Consider the following 16,187-nt stretch of genomic DNA (forward strand, 5'->3'; position numbering starts at 1 on the left):
TAAAGTTACCTGCTACATAAAACAGTTGTCAACAAAGAGTAGAAGGAGCAATATAGGTTAATGAAATAACAAAAATCTCAGATAATAAGGTTTCTGTTCAGATATAATGCTTATCCATAATTATACTTAATGTTGGAAAGTAGATGCATACCTATCTGCAAGAAAAAGAATATCTCCCTTCTTTTTTTTATATGTTATTGTCTTATTTTTCAGGGTATTTCCCAAAATTAGAAGTAGAAGTGCTCATATGAAGAGTCATCGAATGAATGAAGCTGATAAAAAGGCAGGCCCAAAGAAACCAGTACCAGTGCCTGTAGAAGACAATATGATACCCAAAATGTCCCCAAATGGGTAACTCTGGTGCTTTATCTGTATTAGGGCTTTCTTAGAAGGCAGAAATATATTTGTATTTTTATTAAGGCAGCTTTTAAGTAGTGACTTCTGAAAGGAATCTGTGATGTCTTTGGATAGTTGTGTTCAGAGGTCCATTCAGCAATCTTTTTGATCTCAGTTTTGCATCATTAGATACCTCTTTCAGGTTACACAAATAATGAGTGAATTAAAGTAATCATGATATTACAATAACTTTTCTTTTAAGATGTTTCAACTGATAGATTTTACTTCTACAACTTTCAGTAATTTTACCTCTTTTTGTTTTGTTGTTTGGTTATAGCAAGATATGTTGTTGCTTCCTTTTCTCACTGTTATATTTCTGATGTAGTGCTCTTTGTTTTAAATAAGTTATGTACTTAAAAGTGGTCAACAATGCCTGTTATAGTTCAAGAATGAGCATCAATATTGATTTAATCTGGTGACAAATCTTTATTATTATATTGAATATTCAAACTCAATCTGATGATGCAGTATTCATACAAATCATTTCAAGGATGAGCTAGATATCTTTACCTATTTCTTTCACTTCAAAAATGCTTTACATGTCTTACTGTGTGTCTTAAATGTTCAAAATCAGAATATGGGAAATCAAGCCTCTCTATGACAGTTAACAGTAAAGAATCCATAGATTAAATTTTAATTAGATCTGGGTTCAATCAAACAGTGTCCTGTCAGATTTGAATATCATATAGTGTGTGTACATGGTATATATTTTTAATTATACTAGACAAGCTAAAAACGGGTTTATTTTTATATTAGAGGAACAAAAAGATCAGAATAGACTTTAGTCCTACTTCGAACCATGATATACCCAGGTAATACATTCTATTTCTGCTTTATAATACCAATTCATCTGGCTTCTGGAAATTATATGCACTGCTACTATTACAAATCTCAAACCAAGCATTCTGACAGAATAAGTTATTAAACTTTTATGATGCTATTTGTACAAATTTTTCATCTTGATATCAAAAGAAATTTTTATAAATAGTTCATGAAACTTTGAATCAAATGGTGTTAAATGCTCTTCTTGCTCATACCAAAAGGGAAAATAGACCTCAACTGCACTTGGGTCCATGCAATTTCTGGGGGAAACCAACTACACTATGACCATGCATCATGTACTATATGTTAAGTATTGTTTTCGTACATCATTAGACAGTAAGTAATAGTTCTAATCTTTCAACACACAGTAGGACATTTAAAGTTTTATGTTGTGTGAGATTAAATGAACAGATAGGGATTATACTGAAGTAACAATTTATTGATAGGCAGCTAAGGATACAAATCGGTACCCTGAGAGTCATTCCATAATGTTTGAAGCTCATGATATAAATGACAAGGCAGAATATTAGGTGTGCTATTACTGAATTCTGGTACATATTGAACTATTATGATGAAAATCTCCAAGTAATTTAACTAGACAGTGAACAGTACTTATGGAAATTTAAAATTTATTATCTGTTAGAAGTTCAATTCATGTTTGACCAAAAATTATTTCCTGAAAAATGTAACTTTACACAGGCACTTGAAAGATTTAACTATAGGTAATGCCATGTTTGACAGACAGACAGAAATCTAACCAGTAAACATCATCAAAATTTGTTTTACATTCTTGACTGGCTCTTAGAAAACGTTTTTTATTGGATCATGTCCTTTGCATGATGGAATGTTGTTGATTTATAAAAAGACTTTTACTAACAGGTAAATGATTAGATATTATGAAACGTAAAATTGATGTCAAATTCCTGTTAGATCAAGTGCAATTATTTCAAAGCCAAATGTCTGTTACCAACCAAAGTTGTACTAAAATCTAACCATCTCCTTTGTGTGAATGAAACTGTTCTAGTGCTTAATGTATTTTGTTTTCTTTTTAGACATTTTGATCATGCAGTTAGCATACCCAATATATCTTGATATTAGATGATGCAAATCAAATCCTGAATGGACTTACTGGTTTAAAAGTGTGTTTTTTTCATATTTCTACTATGTGCAATCATTTTGTTAATGAATGTATATAGATTTGTTAATTGTTTGTATCATACAGACAGTGCTCACTACTGGTCTTAAAACTATATCATACCAAGATTTATCTAGATTATATATTTGTAAATAATGTACATTATAGAACCCATTTCTGCTTTGTGATATAATGGCATAGTATTATTTGTGATTAATGAACAAATTTTATAAATGGTTTTCATTTTATGTAGTAAAAATTTTATATTGATGTAAAAATTATGTTTGTTAAAAATTATATCATTTTATAACTAAAAATGACTGTTATATGTTCACATCGAGATTGTTTTAATGACCAGCCTATGTATTTGACATGACACATTGTGTTTGTACTTTATTACTGTGTCATTTACTTACATTTTTTTTATGGTAGAATGAAACTGTACAATGCAAGTTATTCGCTCTCATTGGCTTGGTTACTTGTGTGTAGAAGTTTTGACTTTCTTTTTAAATTTCACTGAATTGATGTTAATAATTATAGATCTGAAATAATTCAATGCTTTCAATAACTATTTTGGACCCTGCCACCTATAGTCATGCCCCTGTCTGTGCACCCTTGTGGTTGTATGCCCTATAGTCATACCCCTGTCTGTGCATTCTTGTGATTCATATCTGCTTTTCAACCTATTATGTTTGAAGGAGGAGTTGTTCACTAGCATTAGTAGTAAAATTATGATTAATACCAAAATGTTCAAATTTCAAGGCAAGAATTATAGGCTACACTTTGGGTAAAAATAATCAAGGTGTTAAAAATCATATCCACAACCTATATGATACAGACCTGATACTTAGTATGATTGGTCACCAGCAAAATTAGGTGTGTCACAATTAATCCTAAAACTCTTGGTCAAAGTGTTGTTATGACCTTAGAGATGGTTCCTATTTCAATGTCATTTAGATTGGACATTTTTTTTTTAAAAATTTTGTTGCAAAATGTTATGAAATTTGCTGACACTTTCTAACTGAAAACTTTGTCTTTTTGGCATTGTAAGAGTTTTCAGCCAAAATGTTTTTTTGCAGAAGATATGGATAAATTATTTATTGTCTGCCTTTGCTTCAGTGAAACTATTCTTAACATAGATAATTTTATTTTGTCATTATTGTCATTGAAGAAATGTAATTAAATGATACATGTATTTATAAATATTTGTGCATATACAACTTGACATCATTCATTTTAGATATCATGTTTTATGGGTTATTTTTAAGCCTCACACAAAAAGAGATTTATTATAAGTGTAAGGAACTCATTGTTAGTTAAATATAAAATTTTTGTTTTTGTCTTTAATTTTCTGCTAGAAATGTATGTTTGGCAGTCTTGCCTTTGTCTTTATTTTTTTTATCATAAGGCACCAACTATTTAATTAGTCAGAAGATGCCTGGGATTTTTTAATAAGTGAGATTTTTTTTTTTTTTTGGCAAAAGTGCAAAGAAATTTTTTTTTTCAGTAGCAGTCGTAGTTGAAATTCTTATTTGAAAAATCTTCCAGTGCATTTTTAAGTAATAGGGGAATATTGAATCCTAATTTTTCTCTCCATGGCTGAGTAATTTTTGGGTTGTATTTTGTTTGGATGCTAAAATTTGTAGTATTTTTTTTTCTTGAAATGCCAGGCCCTCCCTATTGCTCTTGCTAATTAAATGATTGGTTCTTAAGGCAACTGGATCATGACAATTAAAGGGTCAATATAAGATTTTGCTAATGAATATTTTCATGGAATCCTAATGATTAATATAATCCAAAAAATATTCTTTCTAAGAAATGAGCTTGAGGTTGGATAACAACTTGTAAATAATTTGATGTTGGTATAACTGTCTGCATTGTTGTAAAAATATCCTGAAGTAAAATCGATCGTTGGATGTAATATCCATTTGTCAATGAAGTAACATCCGGAACACTTGTGAAATCTCTAGAATGTATATTGACCTAACTTGGGGCATAATTTGTAGTAAACAGAATCTAAAACTTGCTCTATTTTCTAGTTCAAATGCTAAGGTCACATGATATGATTTTTAGAAGGCAAGGGTATACCTGCTTCCTATTCCAGCTGTACTGGAAATATTCACCGTAAGGATGGATACGTTAAGCATGATATCTTTGTCTTTGAAAAGTACCTGTTAATACATCATGGATGATAATTATTGTGGTTTTCTCTAGAAAAGTTCTTATAATCTTTGCACAATAAGGCTTGTTCTTCTGAGCTTTGTTTTAATATGTTAATCATTGGAAGTTGCTCAAGTTTATGTCACTGTAAACAGTTATGTCAATACTAGAATATTTCCATCATTCTCCAGAATATCTTGTGGCAATCAGGGTTGATTGTGTTAGGACTATATTTAACTGAGCTGTGCTACTCATGTACTTTGAATTAAAGGTTGTGTAATAAACGAAAAAAAATATGTTGCAAGTATACTGTCTCTGTGTATGGAAATAAAGATATATTCTTGTTAAAATTTTGTGGAATGAAGTCTTTTAATTACCAAGCCTGCATTTATTTGACCAAAGTTTTTTTTTTATAACCCACAAATACATTGACTTAATAAGGAATTTATAAATTGTTGCAGTTCAGGAAACTGGATAAATTTTGTGTGTTTATAAATATTTTTCTGTTCAGTTCTTCAACTTTAATGTCAGTCAGAAAGTGTTAAGGACAAAATCATTTTAGAATTAATCAAATAAAGCAGCATTGTGTAATGAAGTAATGTAGGTGTGCATCTGATCTGAAAAGGCTCTTTATATACATTTAAAAAGGAAAATAACTGGGTTTGTTTCCCTAATATTAAGAAACCCACTTTTTGAAGTTCCATACTTCAGTCAAGAATTGTATACATATTATTTTGAGATTAATGGACAAAAATTTAAGTGAGTGAATGTCATCACTGTGTCAGTCTTCTGTTAAATTTTAACATTGTACTCAACTTCTTAGAAACCAGTCGACTGACTTTAAACCCATCCTCCCATTTCAGAGTTTGGAGTCCACTTTCCCACAAACCCCTAACATCACTCATTCATATTTAGTGGGTATCATCCTGTGCCATCTAGTGAGTTACCTAAATTTAACCCAGATCCAACATCCAATCAAATCATTCATAATAGAAACTCTTTTATATAACTTTCAAAATGGCTACACATAACATCTGTTTTTTTTTCTTTTTTTCGGTAAAGACTCTAAACATCTACAGTTATCATTTTTGCTCATATTGAATGATTTGTTACATCGTACAACTATCAGTTGCTATATCGGATCGTCCATTACCTCGTGTTATTGTTTACCTTTCCACTTACGTTATATGTTAAATCCATTTTCATCGGTGCTTTGATCTGGAGAAGCAATCAATTGGAATTGGCTGGATGATACCTGCTAAATAAGAATGAGTGATGTCACAGGTTTGAGGGAGCGAAGGTGGATTCAAAACCCTGACTTGGAAGGATGACTTAAACCAAACATAGCAGAAATTGTGGATAGGAGAAAGATTTGTCATGAGAGAATATAACCAATTTAATAGGCAAACTTTATAAAAACAACAGGTATTAATGTTTTGAAACCAGTGGCGGATCCAGAGAGGGTTGGTACCCCCTTTGTATTAAAAAAATTTGTCATTTTCATGTGTAAAATAGACAAAAATTGGCAAATTATGTCTTAGCACCCCCTTTTTCTTAAACCCCCAGCTGGAACCCCTCTTTTTCAAAGTGTCTGGATCCACATGTAAAATGTTATCCAAAATACCCTTTACTGGAATCTCCAAGTCTATTGGTTCCAGTTTAACTTAAAATGTAGCAAGATATAGTCACAAAGTACCAGAAAGAGATCTTTTCAAGAAACCTGCTTGCCCTATATGCAACATCAAATCATTATTGCATTTAGGCTGTCACCATGGCATTGATAAACTCAGCTCATGTACAACAGAAAACAAATAATTTCGTAAGGCTTTCATCAATATGTTCTTTCTTGCATTTTATCTAACATATGATAAGGTTGCATAGTCCAAAATATATGGTGTATATATTTATTTCTGAAAAACAATATATGCACCTAAAATAATGAAAAGTATTTTCTAATAGCTATTACCAATAGTTGAAACATTTATGTAGTCCAAAACAGTTCATAGATTTTTGAAATATAAATTTTATAAGTCGATACTTTTGAAAAGATTCTGTAAGGGAAGTGTTTGGAATACTTGCATTTAATATGTTTAAAAACTTAGGGACTTCAAAACAAGAAAGGTTGAGACTTAAATCAGTTTAAGATCCAATCTTTCTGTTACAACACTACACATTTACTTCAAAGAATATCAGAGTGGAGTGATATTTTTTTGTATCAGTTGTATTTAGTTGTCATACTCATGATCCACAATTTGTTTTCATCAGATATTTTTTGTAATCATTGTGTAGCATATTTTCATGTCACTATTGGAACCAAATTTTAAGCAAATTTTTAATAAATAAATGCTCACAAGAGCATTATATACTTTGTTTTCTTAGTTGTTTTCTCCCCAGATAACTATCACATATGACAGTCCTTATTGCTTGCTCACAGGACTCTATACTTTAGTTACTCCCCCACCATGTCCTGTATAGGGAGTTGATATTTCATTCTCTCTATGGTTTATATTCTTCTAAATATGGTTAAGGTGTTCTCCATTTATGTGATAAAAAGGTAACCACTATGAATGTTTGAGAGTTTAGTGTTGTTAAATATATGCTTGTGTTTTCTCAGCATTTTCTTCTCATTGAAATGTACCATGTTGAAGTTAAGTTGAAAAATAAGCAATTATACAATGGTATGGCTGGTCCTCATCAGAACATTTGATGTCCAGACTATAACTTGAGTATAAGTGTATTGATCGCTTTGAAATTGTACATTAAGTCCTTTACCACAAAAGGCTTGGATTTACTTTTTGGGTTGTGACTTAACAGGGCTAGAAATAAGCATTTTCCTGATGTCTGGACTGCAACTTCTCTCAGCTTTTAATGATCAGATGGAACTTGTGCAATAGTGAAAAATAATGAACAAAATTTTCCTTGTGTAGTTCTTGTATTGTTACTTTGGTATGTAGCTTTGATAATCATGGTGCATCCAGTTGAAATGGATTTCCAGTTAGCAACCGACCATTTTTAAATGTAAAGTGGGGGGCTAGGATTATTTTGAAGAAAAAACATTTTTGCACTTGTGTGAACTATTATTTTCTAAAACTTTACATAAAATCCCAGACCCTCCTTGAGAAGGAAATGGTCTGTGCCTTATAGTCCCATAAGTTCTTACTTAAAGTTAGCTGAACACCTTCCTGTTAAAAGATATCAATGTCGGATACAATAGCACGAGACTAACCAAAACCATGGATAACAATAGTAAAAACTTGTAACATATTGTAGACTTTTTATTAAATTATTTGGAAGAGAATGTACATACAAATTTAATTAATTTGTTGAAATATAAATATAATAAAAATATTTACTAGTAATCTTATGGTGATAAAATGTATGTGAAAGCAAGTACATAAATATCAATGGAAGACTTGAAAAATATTGTGAAGTTGACATTTTCAAAAATGGTATGGTAGTATAAGGAGAGAATTTTCTTCAGAAGAATATCTATTTTAATGAAAATAAAATGACAGAACATGTGGTACTACATGTATCTGATCCTTCATGAATATCAGTAAATTCTGATTAAAATAGTATATACAACATGAAGGATGAGAGGATGACATACTGAGGATTGTTGTCATCACTCAGTTGTATGACAAATAATTATAATTCATGATAAATTGGTCTTCCTTAACCAACAATAATTATCATTATTAGTACCTAACCTTTTATACTGCATAAGGTTTGATTATGAATATAAAAAATGAAAATAGCCTGTTTTTTTTCATAGAGAACTAACCAACCAGAAGGCCTGTTACAAATCATATTATTTTAAAATGTATTTTGAAAAAAAAAGGTTGTGATTGTCAGAACAATGATCACTAAGGAAACCATATCAACAAACAGTTAACTGAGATAGGACTTCTTATAAAAAAAAAATCAAAATACCAATAAGCCTAGTATTCCTACTTAAGAAAATTCAGAAAAGAAGATATTAAATTGTTATAGATCGTCTTCCTTCTAATCATGAGATAAACAGTCATTCTCACTTCAAAAATATAATGCCCTTGGATTTCATTCTCTATAAATCAGATGAATCAGTTGTGCTTTTTTACTTCAATTCAAATCAATATTTTGAGATTATTTTACCAGTCAACTCATCAAAAATCTTTTCATATTTGTAAATATCATAAAATCCACCTGTTCAACACAACAACTAAATAATACAACACAAACTCTGTTTGGCACATCACTGAAGGCAAGAAAAAAAGGTATCCTAATACTGATACCTCACCATGCCACAACTCTGTAACAATAATTATAAATATGAACATCAAGCACTGACCAACATCAATGTTTGTGCTCAATGGTTATTACAACTAGTATTTGTAATAAAAAGTTTAGTTAACACCCTCAAGGAAATCTAATTCATATTTATCCTGTTTTTTTCTTTCTTTGATTATTTTAGAGAAGCCTTTGAAAGTATTACTGTTCTGGCATACATTATTTGATTTTGGAAAGTTAAATCACCTTTTTTTATAAAATCCCAACAGAAGTTTAGTTTCCATTTAAAACCTGAATAATTAATCAGAAGTTCCATAACTCAACAAATTAACAAAATTTGTAATACTACAAAGATTTCCATTTATACCAATCATAAACTTTTATTTAGGTCATGTGACCATCCCCAAACTTTCTAAATTGTACAACCTGAAGTTTCATATTGGAAGTTACCTCATTATTTACTGTTCAAAACAAGATATGAATTCCATAATGGATGCTCCAAAAGAAGGTCATACAAAATGGTGAGTTGTAATTTATTGCTGTTTATAAATATATGTATGGACAGTTATTTTCCTAACATTTTCAATGGTAGCTGTATAATATATAGATTATTATACAGTTGAGTGTATGATACTTAAGATATTGTACTCCTCAAAATTGTGCAGAAAACCTGTATTGGTCTTGCCACATGAACAGCTTGACCAATAAAGGTTTCCAGTACAATATGGACACGTACAATATTTGTGTGTATTGTACACTGTATGATAACTATTAATAGTACCTTACATTATCCTTCATACATGTGTGAGATATCCATGAATACAAACTATAACTGTGTAATACATACAAATGAGATTCTATGAAGGACGGATGGTAGATATCCATATGATACTTATTGCACTATAATAACACCACTATCATGATCAAATATTGTAATAATAAATACAATAAACTAGTAAATGCTTTATTAATAGATATCTTTCCTTGTTAATGTTGAAGTAATTTGATGAAAATGAAACATCTTACTTTTTTTTAGAAAAAAATACTCATATAGACCATATTACTACACCAGATACTTACAATTGTTTTCAAATCACTTAAAATGTGAATTTATATCATTCTAAAAAGGAATTAAGAAAATTCCTAGTTTAAAATGCATCAATAATACCTGTGGAAAGTTGTACCAGTAAGTAATTATAACTGAAGAGACAAAACTTTTACATTTTATTAAATGTTTTATAAGGCTCCTGTTGTGCAAAGAAAAGAACAGATAACTCTGTTATCCCTAAATGCCAAGTATAAATTCTGCATAATGCAGCTTCATTGTCCAGTTATAAAAGGCAGAAGCTAGTTCTGTGGTTAAGATATCGGGTAAAACAGTATTTTACATGTTACTTCATTTCAATAACTGCAATGCCTTGTATAATTGTAGGTACATTTTGAATAACCATGAAAGCAATTGCTTTTCACATTGTAACCATGTAAGATTTAATAGCAACTGGGCCTATAATATAATTATACAGCACTACAAGGTTCCTCAACAAAATAATTATAAGGGGGAGGATTTCTTTTAGCTGTAGAAGCTCTTGGAAATGTAGCTGTAAAGTCTAGGTGACTTGGTCCGCTGGTATCATTGGTTATATCAATGTCCACAATACTGTCAAATCCTCCCAACCATAAATCATTGGTCGATGCTGATACTGCATCAAACTTGTATTTGCCTGTCTTCCTGAAAATAGTGACAAGAACAAAATCATATCTAAGAAATAACTACCACTTGCCTACAAAGGAATCAAAATGAAAGTTGTTTTTATTCAATTAAGATTAAAGTATTGAACACTAAATATCGTGACCTTTAAATTAGTCTTTTTAAAATGATTTAAAAAGTACTGACAATTGAAATGTTTCTGTTAAAAACTCCATTACTAATATAACTTCATGGAACATAAGAAAATGGATTTATAAAAACCTTGAACAGATTTTTAATCCTAGTGATCAAGTAAGCCAAAAACCATGAAAGAGGGTTCGGGAATAAAGGACATTTTTTTTTTCACCTTAAAACAAGTATCCAACAATGTGAGCTGACTTGCAACATGGCAAACTTCAATTTTGATTGAACAGTACCAGTTGCATTTATAATTCAATAAACAAAATGCCTGTAAAATTCACTTCATCATGTGTTTCCCAAGTGGGTGGAATATTCTACTGAACATGCAAGCTATGCAATGTGATACCCTATTACAGACAATATTTATCAATGTAATAATCCCATACAAATGTATTTGAAGCATACTGACTATTCTAAGGTGGTACTACTAGAAAAATGTCCGGGGGGGTGGAGGGGGGAGGAATTGATTCAGAAAACAGTCCAACCCAATCTGGAATAAAATGTTACACAATGTCTACAGACATACATGTAGTATATTTGTAGTATGCTTCTATGTATACAAACATTTACAACAATGAAAAGGATAAATCAGGTGAACAGTTAAAAATGTGCAAAAATAACATGCATGGTGTCTGACATAGGATAACATTAATCCCTTACAACTACATCCAAATGATGTACATGGTCATCTCACACTGGTAATCTCTCATTTGTTCTAAAACATGCATGGTGTCTGACATAGGACAACATTAATCCCTAAACAACTACATCCAAATGATGTACATGATCATCTTACATTGGTAATCTCTCATTTGTTCTAAAACATGCATCAAGAAGCTTCAAAATCTCAAAAATAAAGCTCAATGAAAAAAAGCATTTATTGAATTTACATCTGATTAATTTTATGTTAATAAGTGGAATATAAAATAACTATAGCATGTGTGTGTAATATCTTAAAGCATTATAACCATAAAAATTGATGGAATAAATATCGAATTACAAAAGCATACAAGTACTAACATTCTAATCAGAATTCTATAGTTATCTATAAGGCTAAAAGTATGAAGCTCTGAGCAAAACCTCTATATACATACAAACTCTAAAGTTGCCGATTCATCTCCATGGCCTGGTCTTCAAATACAAAACAATGTTTCTTATTTAAATTAGAAGAAGTAGGCAAAATAAATAAAGTTAGTATGTGATGTGGAAGTCTGAAACAGGAGGACTGATAAAAACACCTAAACCAAGAAATTAGAAAATGAAACTTCATGCTGTACCTAACTGTCCATTTCTCTAGAAACTGATGACCTAAAACAAAATTGTCTATTTGTATTTTCTGAGTTCTGGTCATTCATTAACCAAGATTTAATTAGTACCAGAAATAATTACCGCTGATTGTGAAATTCAATTGCAACCTTTCATTTCCCTGTTTAAAACCTGCTTTGTGTTTAGATGTTCCTAAGTGGTAAATCTTTGAAACTGTTATAATACAGTACCCAAAATATCCATATATCATCCTTTAAAATGGTAATCAATTTACTGTATATAACAATCAACACAAAAGCAGCTTTCAATTTTGTAGAATCTCCCCTTTGTACGAGTTAACTTTATAGCTGCCCTTACTTCCCTCTTACTTTTCAATGATTAGATAAAAAAAAAATAAAAACCAGAAATTTTAGAAAAAAAAATCAAGAACTTCTATGGATGCAAAGACTTAACATGCCTCTACACAAAAGTACTGAACTTATAAGTAAAATTATGATTAATCACATGCAGATTACAAGTGATGATACAAACTTTCATAAAAAAAAGTTACCTTTTCCGTCCAAAGAAGCTTTTGATTGAATCTTTTAGGTGTGTCTTCTTCTTCAATTTAGAAACATCTTCTGTTGACCTCGAAATATTATCACTAGATTTATCTCCCTTCTTTTTTGTGGGAGAGTATACAGGTATTTTTGTTTCCTTAGCACTTGGTTTGATTAGTTTATTTTCAGTTGGACTTTGTGGAGGTGATGAAAGTTTGTTTTTATAATTGGAGTCAAATACAGGAACACTATATCTTCCATTAACTTGAGGCAGTTTTCTTGCTGTACCTTCACGATTCCTCATCTGAGTGGAAGAAAATGTTGCCTCTTTAGGAGCTGGTACGTTGAAGGTATCCATTTGTCTAGCCTTTAGAGATAAAGGCCTAGGTTTTCTTCCATCTGAGTCTACCGAAGATACAATTAGCTGACTTTGGCTCATTCCTGAGTTTTCAGTGTCAGAGTTTTTAGAAATATCCTGTGTTAATTTTTTTCCTAAAGAGTGTCTCCTATTAGTCAAACATTCAGTCTCAGCATTTCTTATATCTGTTGTATAAGTTGTGGCCACAGTTTTCCTTCTTTCAGGTTTTAAAGGAACAAGATTTTCTGGCCTCATTTGAGGATCCCTCGTTTCCTTTTCCTCCACCGAAGACTTTTCATTGTCACTTCTACCAACAAAATATTGATCATGAACGGTTTTACTTTCCATCACATCAGTAGAAAGTTTTTCTGACTGCTGATCCTCCATATCAGAATCAATTTGATATACTTTTGACCTTGGCACTGAAGCACTTGTTTCACTTTCAATTGTGACTGGTTCTGGAGATGAGGAATCTGAACATTCAACTATCCTCTGAGAATCTGTTACAGTCTGATTTACTGATTTATTAACTGATTTATTGCGATAATCATCATCATACTCATAGTCATCTTCATCCTCATCTTCATCATCATCTCCAAATATACCAAAATCTTCAACCTGGACAGGTTCTGCATTCTTTGGTGGAAGTTTTGGAGGCAGTTCATTCACAGCCTCCCTCTTCTCCATCACAGAACTAGAGGCTAAAGGTCTAAATGGAGGATCATTAACATAAGGGTGGTGGTCCTCAGCAATATCGTCATGTCTCTTTTTTTCTAATTCAGTCCTCTGTTGTTCAGCTCTAAGTTTTTGTACTGACATGTGTAAATCATTCCTAGCTCGTCCTTCTCCAGGTTGTCCTCTTGGAGAATTTAAATAGCTTTGCTGAAATGATCTTTCATAATGAGATTCTGGTCTTTCAGAATTTTCTGGAGAGAATTCATGCCTTCCTCTTTGGTATGAGTCGATCTGATTAAAACTTTCAGGTTTAGAGTAAAAGTTTGAAAACAATTCCGTTCTTTCTGCATGGGAGAAATCAATGGATGAAGCAGGACGCAGCCTATTATTTTGTTTTCTCCTTGGAACTGATTGATCATCAAAGCTATTACGAGTTGAAAGGCCACCCATTGGTAAATGAGGGGTTAAAGGTCTTAGATAGTTAGAGCTGGGTAATGGCAAACTCTTCTGACTTTCTGGTCTTTTACGTATTTTAATCTTCCTCACAGGTTTATCAGGACTTTTATCAGGACTTCTGCTGGTTGGGATCTTAGTCAAACTTGAATACATTTTTTGTCCATTTTGATATGGCATATATGCTGGCATGTGTCTAGCATTTCCATAATAATCATGATATTGTTGTACAGTAAGATCTGGATGACTTCCATATGCCATTACATTAGGTCTAACAGGACTAATACCTGGTCGATCATGAAAATGTTCACCGGTCCGTTCTCGTTGTCTTTGATCTCTCATGACTTGTAACATATACCTGTTTAAGAAAATTTTAATATCAAATTTATCTAAGCATTTCTTATTTCTAATATACTATCTTCATTTGCATTTCTTATTTCTAATATACTATCTTCATTTGTAAATTTTCCTTGATTCAATTTCCTATATTCTAAGCTATGAATTGGCTAACTTAAAATAACTATGCAAAAGTTGTATAACTATGAATGAAAGTAAACAGTGCTAAAGTATTCATAATAGTATTTGCTTTTTTTTTCATGTTACTATGGAGGTAAACTCTGAACAGTACTAACCTCCTGTCAATAGCTGGAGATGATGGATGTCTGTTCATCTCCTCACCATTTGAGTGTATACCACTGTCCCTAGCACTTGATACACGATTTGCATCACAACTACTTCCACTAGACTGAGATCTAACAGAATTACCACTTTCTCTGGATCTTCAACATAATAGTGTATCTTATTATTCCTGGCATTTGACCATTAAAACACTAATATTTATTCATAATCTATCTACAGCCTCTGTACATCAGTTTGATAAGAGTATTTTTACTTAATATCAATACCGAAAAACTTGTACCATGTCTAAATATAATGTAATAAACAAATAAATTAGTTGACACTAGAGCACCATCAGGCTATAACCATTATAAGAAATGTCCACAAAACCTAACAGATCATTCAACAAGCTTACCCACCATGAAATTGGAAGTTTGCCAATGCTAAGGATCTATATTTCATCAAGGATGTTATCCACCTGGAAACTGGAAGTTTGCCTATATTAGGGTTCATTATTACCTTTTGACAAATATGGCCGAAATTTCATCACAAATTTCCCTCGGACTACAGACATACCTGTGTATCTAGAAGAATTTTAAGGCATAGTATCCCCAAGATATGAAAAAGTAAAATCAAGTTTATATAAAATTATATAAAGAACTGACCTGAATTTTGCATGATTAATTTTATCAATGCAACAGAGAGAGCAAAAAAAAACAAACACCTGAGATTCACTTGCTATGGTCCACTCATTTAAAAACAGTTTAAAACACCTATTGTGTATACCGGTAGGTGGCTGTAGTCCTTCTATTGACCAGCATGTCAATGTGAAAAGAGTTTACCTTTAATACATTATCCTGATTTAGTTCATTTTCACACTATCTGCAGTATTGATAAAATCAAAACAGCATAAGTCAGGCCAGTTTTTGATATAATTTTACATGAAATGAATGCAACTTTCTCACATTTAGGGGATGCCATGCCTTAAATTCATGAAGATACACAACTTTGTCTGTAGTCAGAGGTAAAGTTGTGCTGAAATTGAGGCCAAATATATCAAAAGGTAATGATGAACCTTAAGGAACTATATTTTAACAAGGAAGTAACACAACTTTAAATTGGAGGTATTTTTATGTTTAGTATCTGTACTTTACCAAGGAAGTTAACTTCCTTGAAACTGGAGGTTTGCCTATGTTTAATAACTATATTTCACCAAAGCAAGTTATCCAGATTGAAACTGGAAATTTGCCTAGTTAAAGAACTATATTTAACCAAGAAGTTACCAACCTTGAAATTGGAGGTTTGCCTATATTTAGGAACTGTATAGTTCTGTCTATGTCATCACCATTAGTACTGAGGAAGTTTTTCAGCCTTGACAATGAAGACTCTAAATAATATCGGTCTGGATGATCAGAACTGGTATACTTCAACATGTTCTAAGTATAAGAGAAACAGTTTTGACATTAATTTCCCTAAAATTCTGTAATAAAAGAAGGGTCAACATAAAGTGTTACTTCTATGATTTTTCCATGATTATCAGAATATGCTCTTTCATAACATATAACATACTTCACATCTCCTTCTGACTTTTTGTGTTTACAATCTAAA

At 31.4% G+C, this 16,187-nt stretch overlaps 2 protein-coding genes across 14 annotated transcripts in view; one reads left to right on the plus strand and one right to left on the minus strand.

The window, feature by feature from the left end:
• LOC148624265 (uncharacterized) overlaps positions 1–4,863 on the plus strand; it is a 47,379-nt gene extending 42,516 nt beyond the window's left edge. For all 4 annotated transcript variants that reach the window (XM_088566886.1, XM_088566889.1, XM_088566887.1 and 1 more), the window contains exon 23: positions 214–4,863. In XM_088566886.1, the coding sequence (XP_088423012.1) occupies positions 214–355 (142 nt within the window). In that variant the 3' untranslated portion in view covers positions 356–4,863. The remainder of the gene's footprint in view (positions 1–213) is intronic.
• Positions 4,864–7,775: 2,912 nt separating this feature from the next.
• LOC148624266 (uncharacterized) overlaps positions 7,776–16,187 on the minus strand; it is a 37,881-nt gene continuing 29,469 nt past the window's right edge. For 8 of the 10 annotated variants that reach the window (XM_088566896.1, XM_088566895.1, XM_088566894.1 and 5 more), the window contains 4 exons: positions 15,867–16,015; positions 14,594–14,740; positions 12,487–14,319; positions 7,776–10,511 (listed from right to left, as the gene is read on the minus strand). In XM_088566896.1, coding sequence (XP_088423022.1) covers positions 10,298–10,511; positions 12,487–14,319; positions 14,594–14,740; positions 15,867–16,015 — 2,343 coding nt within the window. In that variant the 3' untranslated portion in view covers positions 7,776–10,297. Of the gene's footprint in view, positions 10,512–11,764; positions 11,802–11,947; positions 11,979–12,486; positions 14,320–14,593; positions 14,741–15,866; positions 16,016–16,187 lie in introns of all 10 variants that reach the window. The other 2 variants (XM_088566897.1, XM_088566898.1) reach the window with 2 other exon arrangements.

This window comes from Perna viridis, chromosome 2 (assembly GCF_037379345.1).
Source record: "Perna viridis isolate PV_CMFRI_1.1 ecotype Kerala chromosome 2, ASM3737934v1, whole genome shotgun sequence".
Lineage (NCBI taxonomy): Eukaryota > Metazoa > Mollusca > Bivalvia > Mytilida > Mytilidae > Perna > Perna viridis.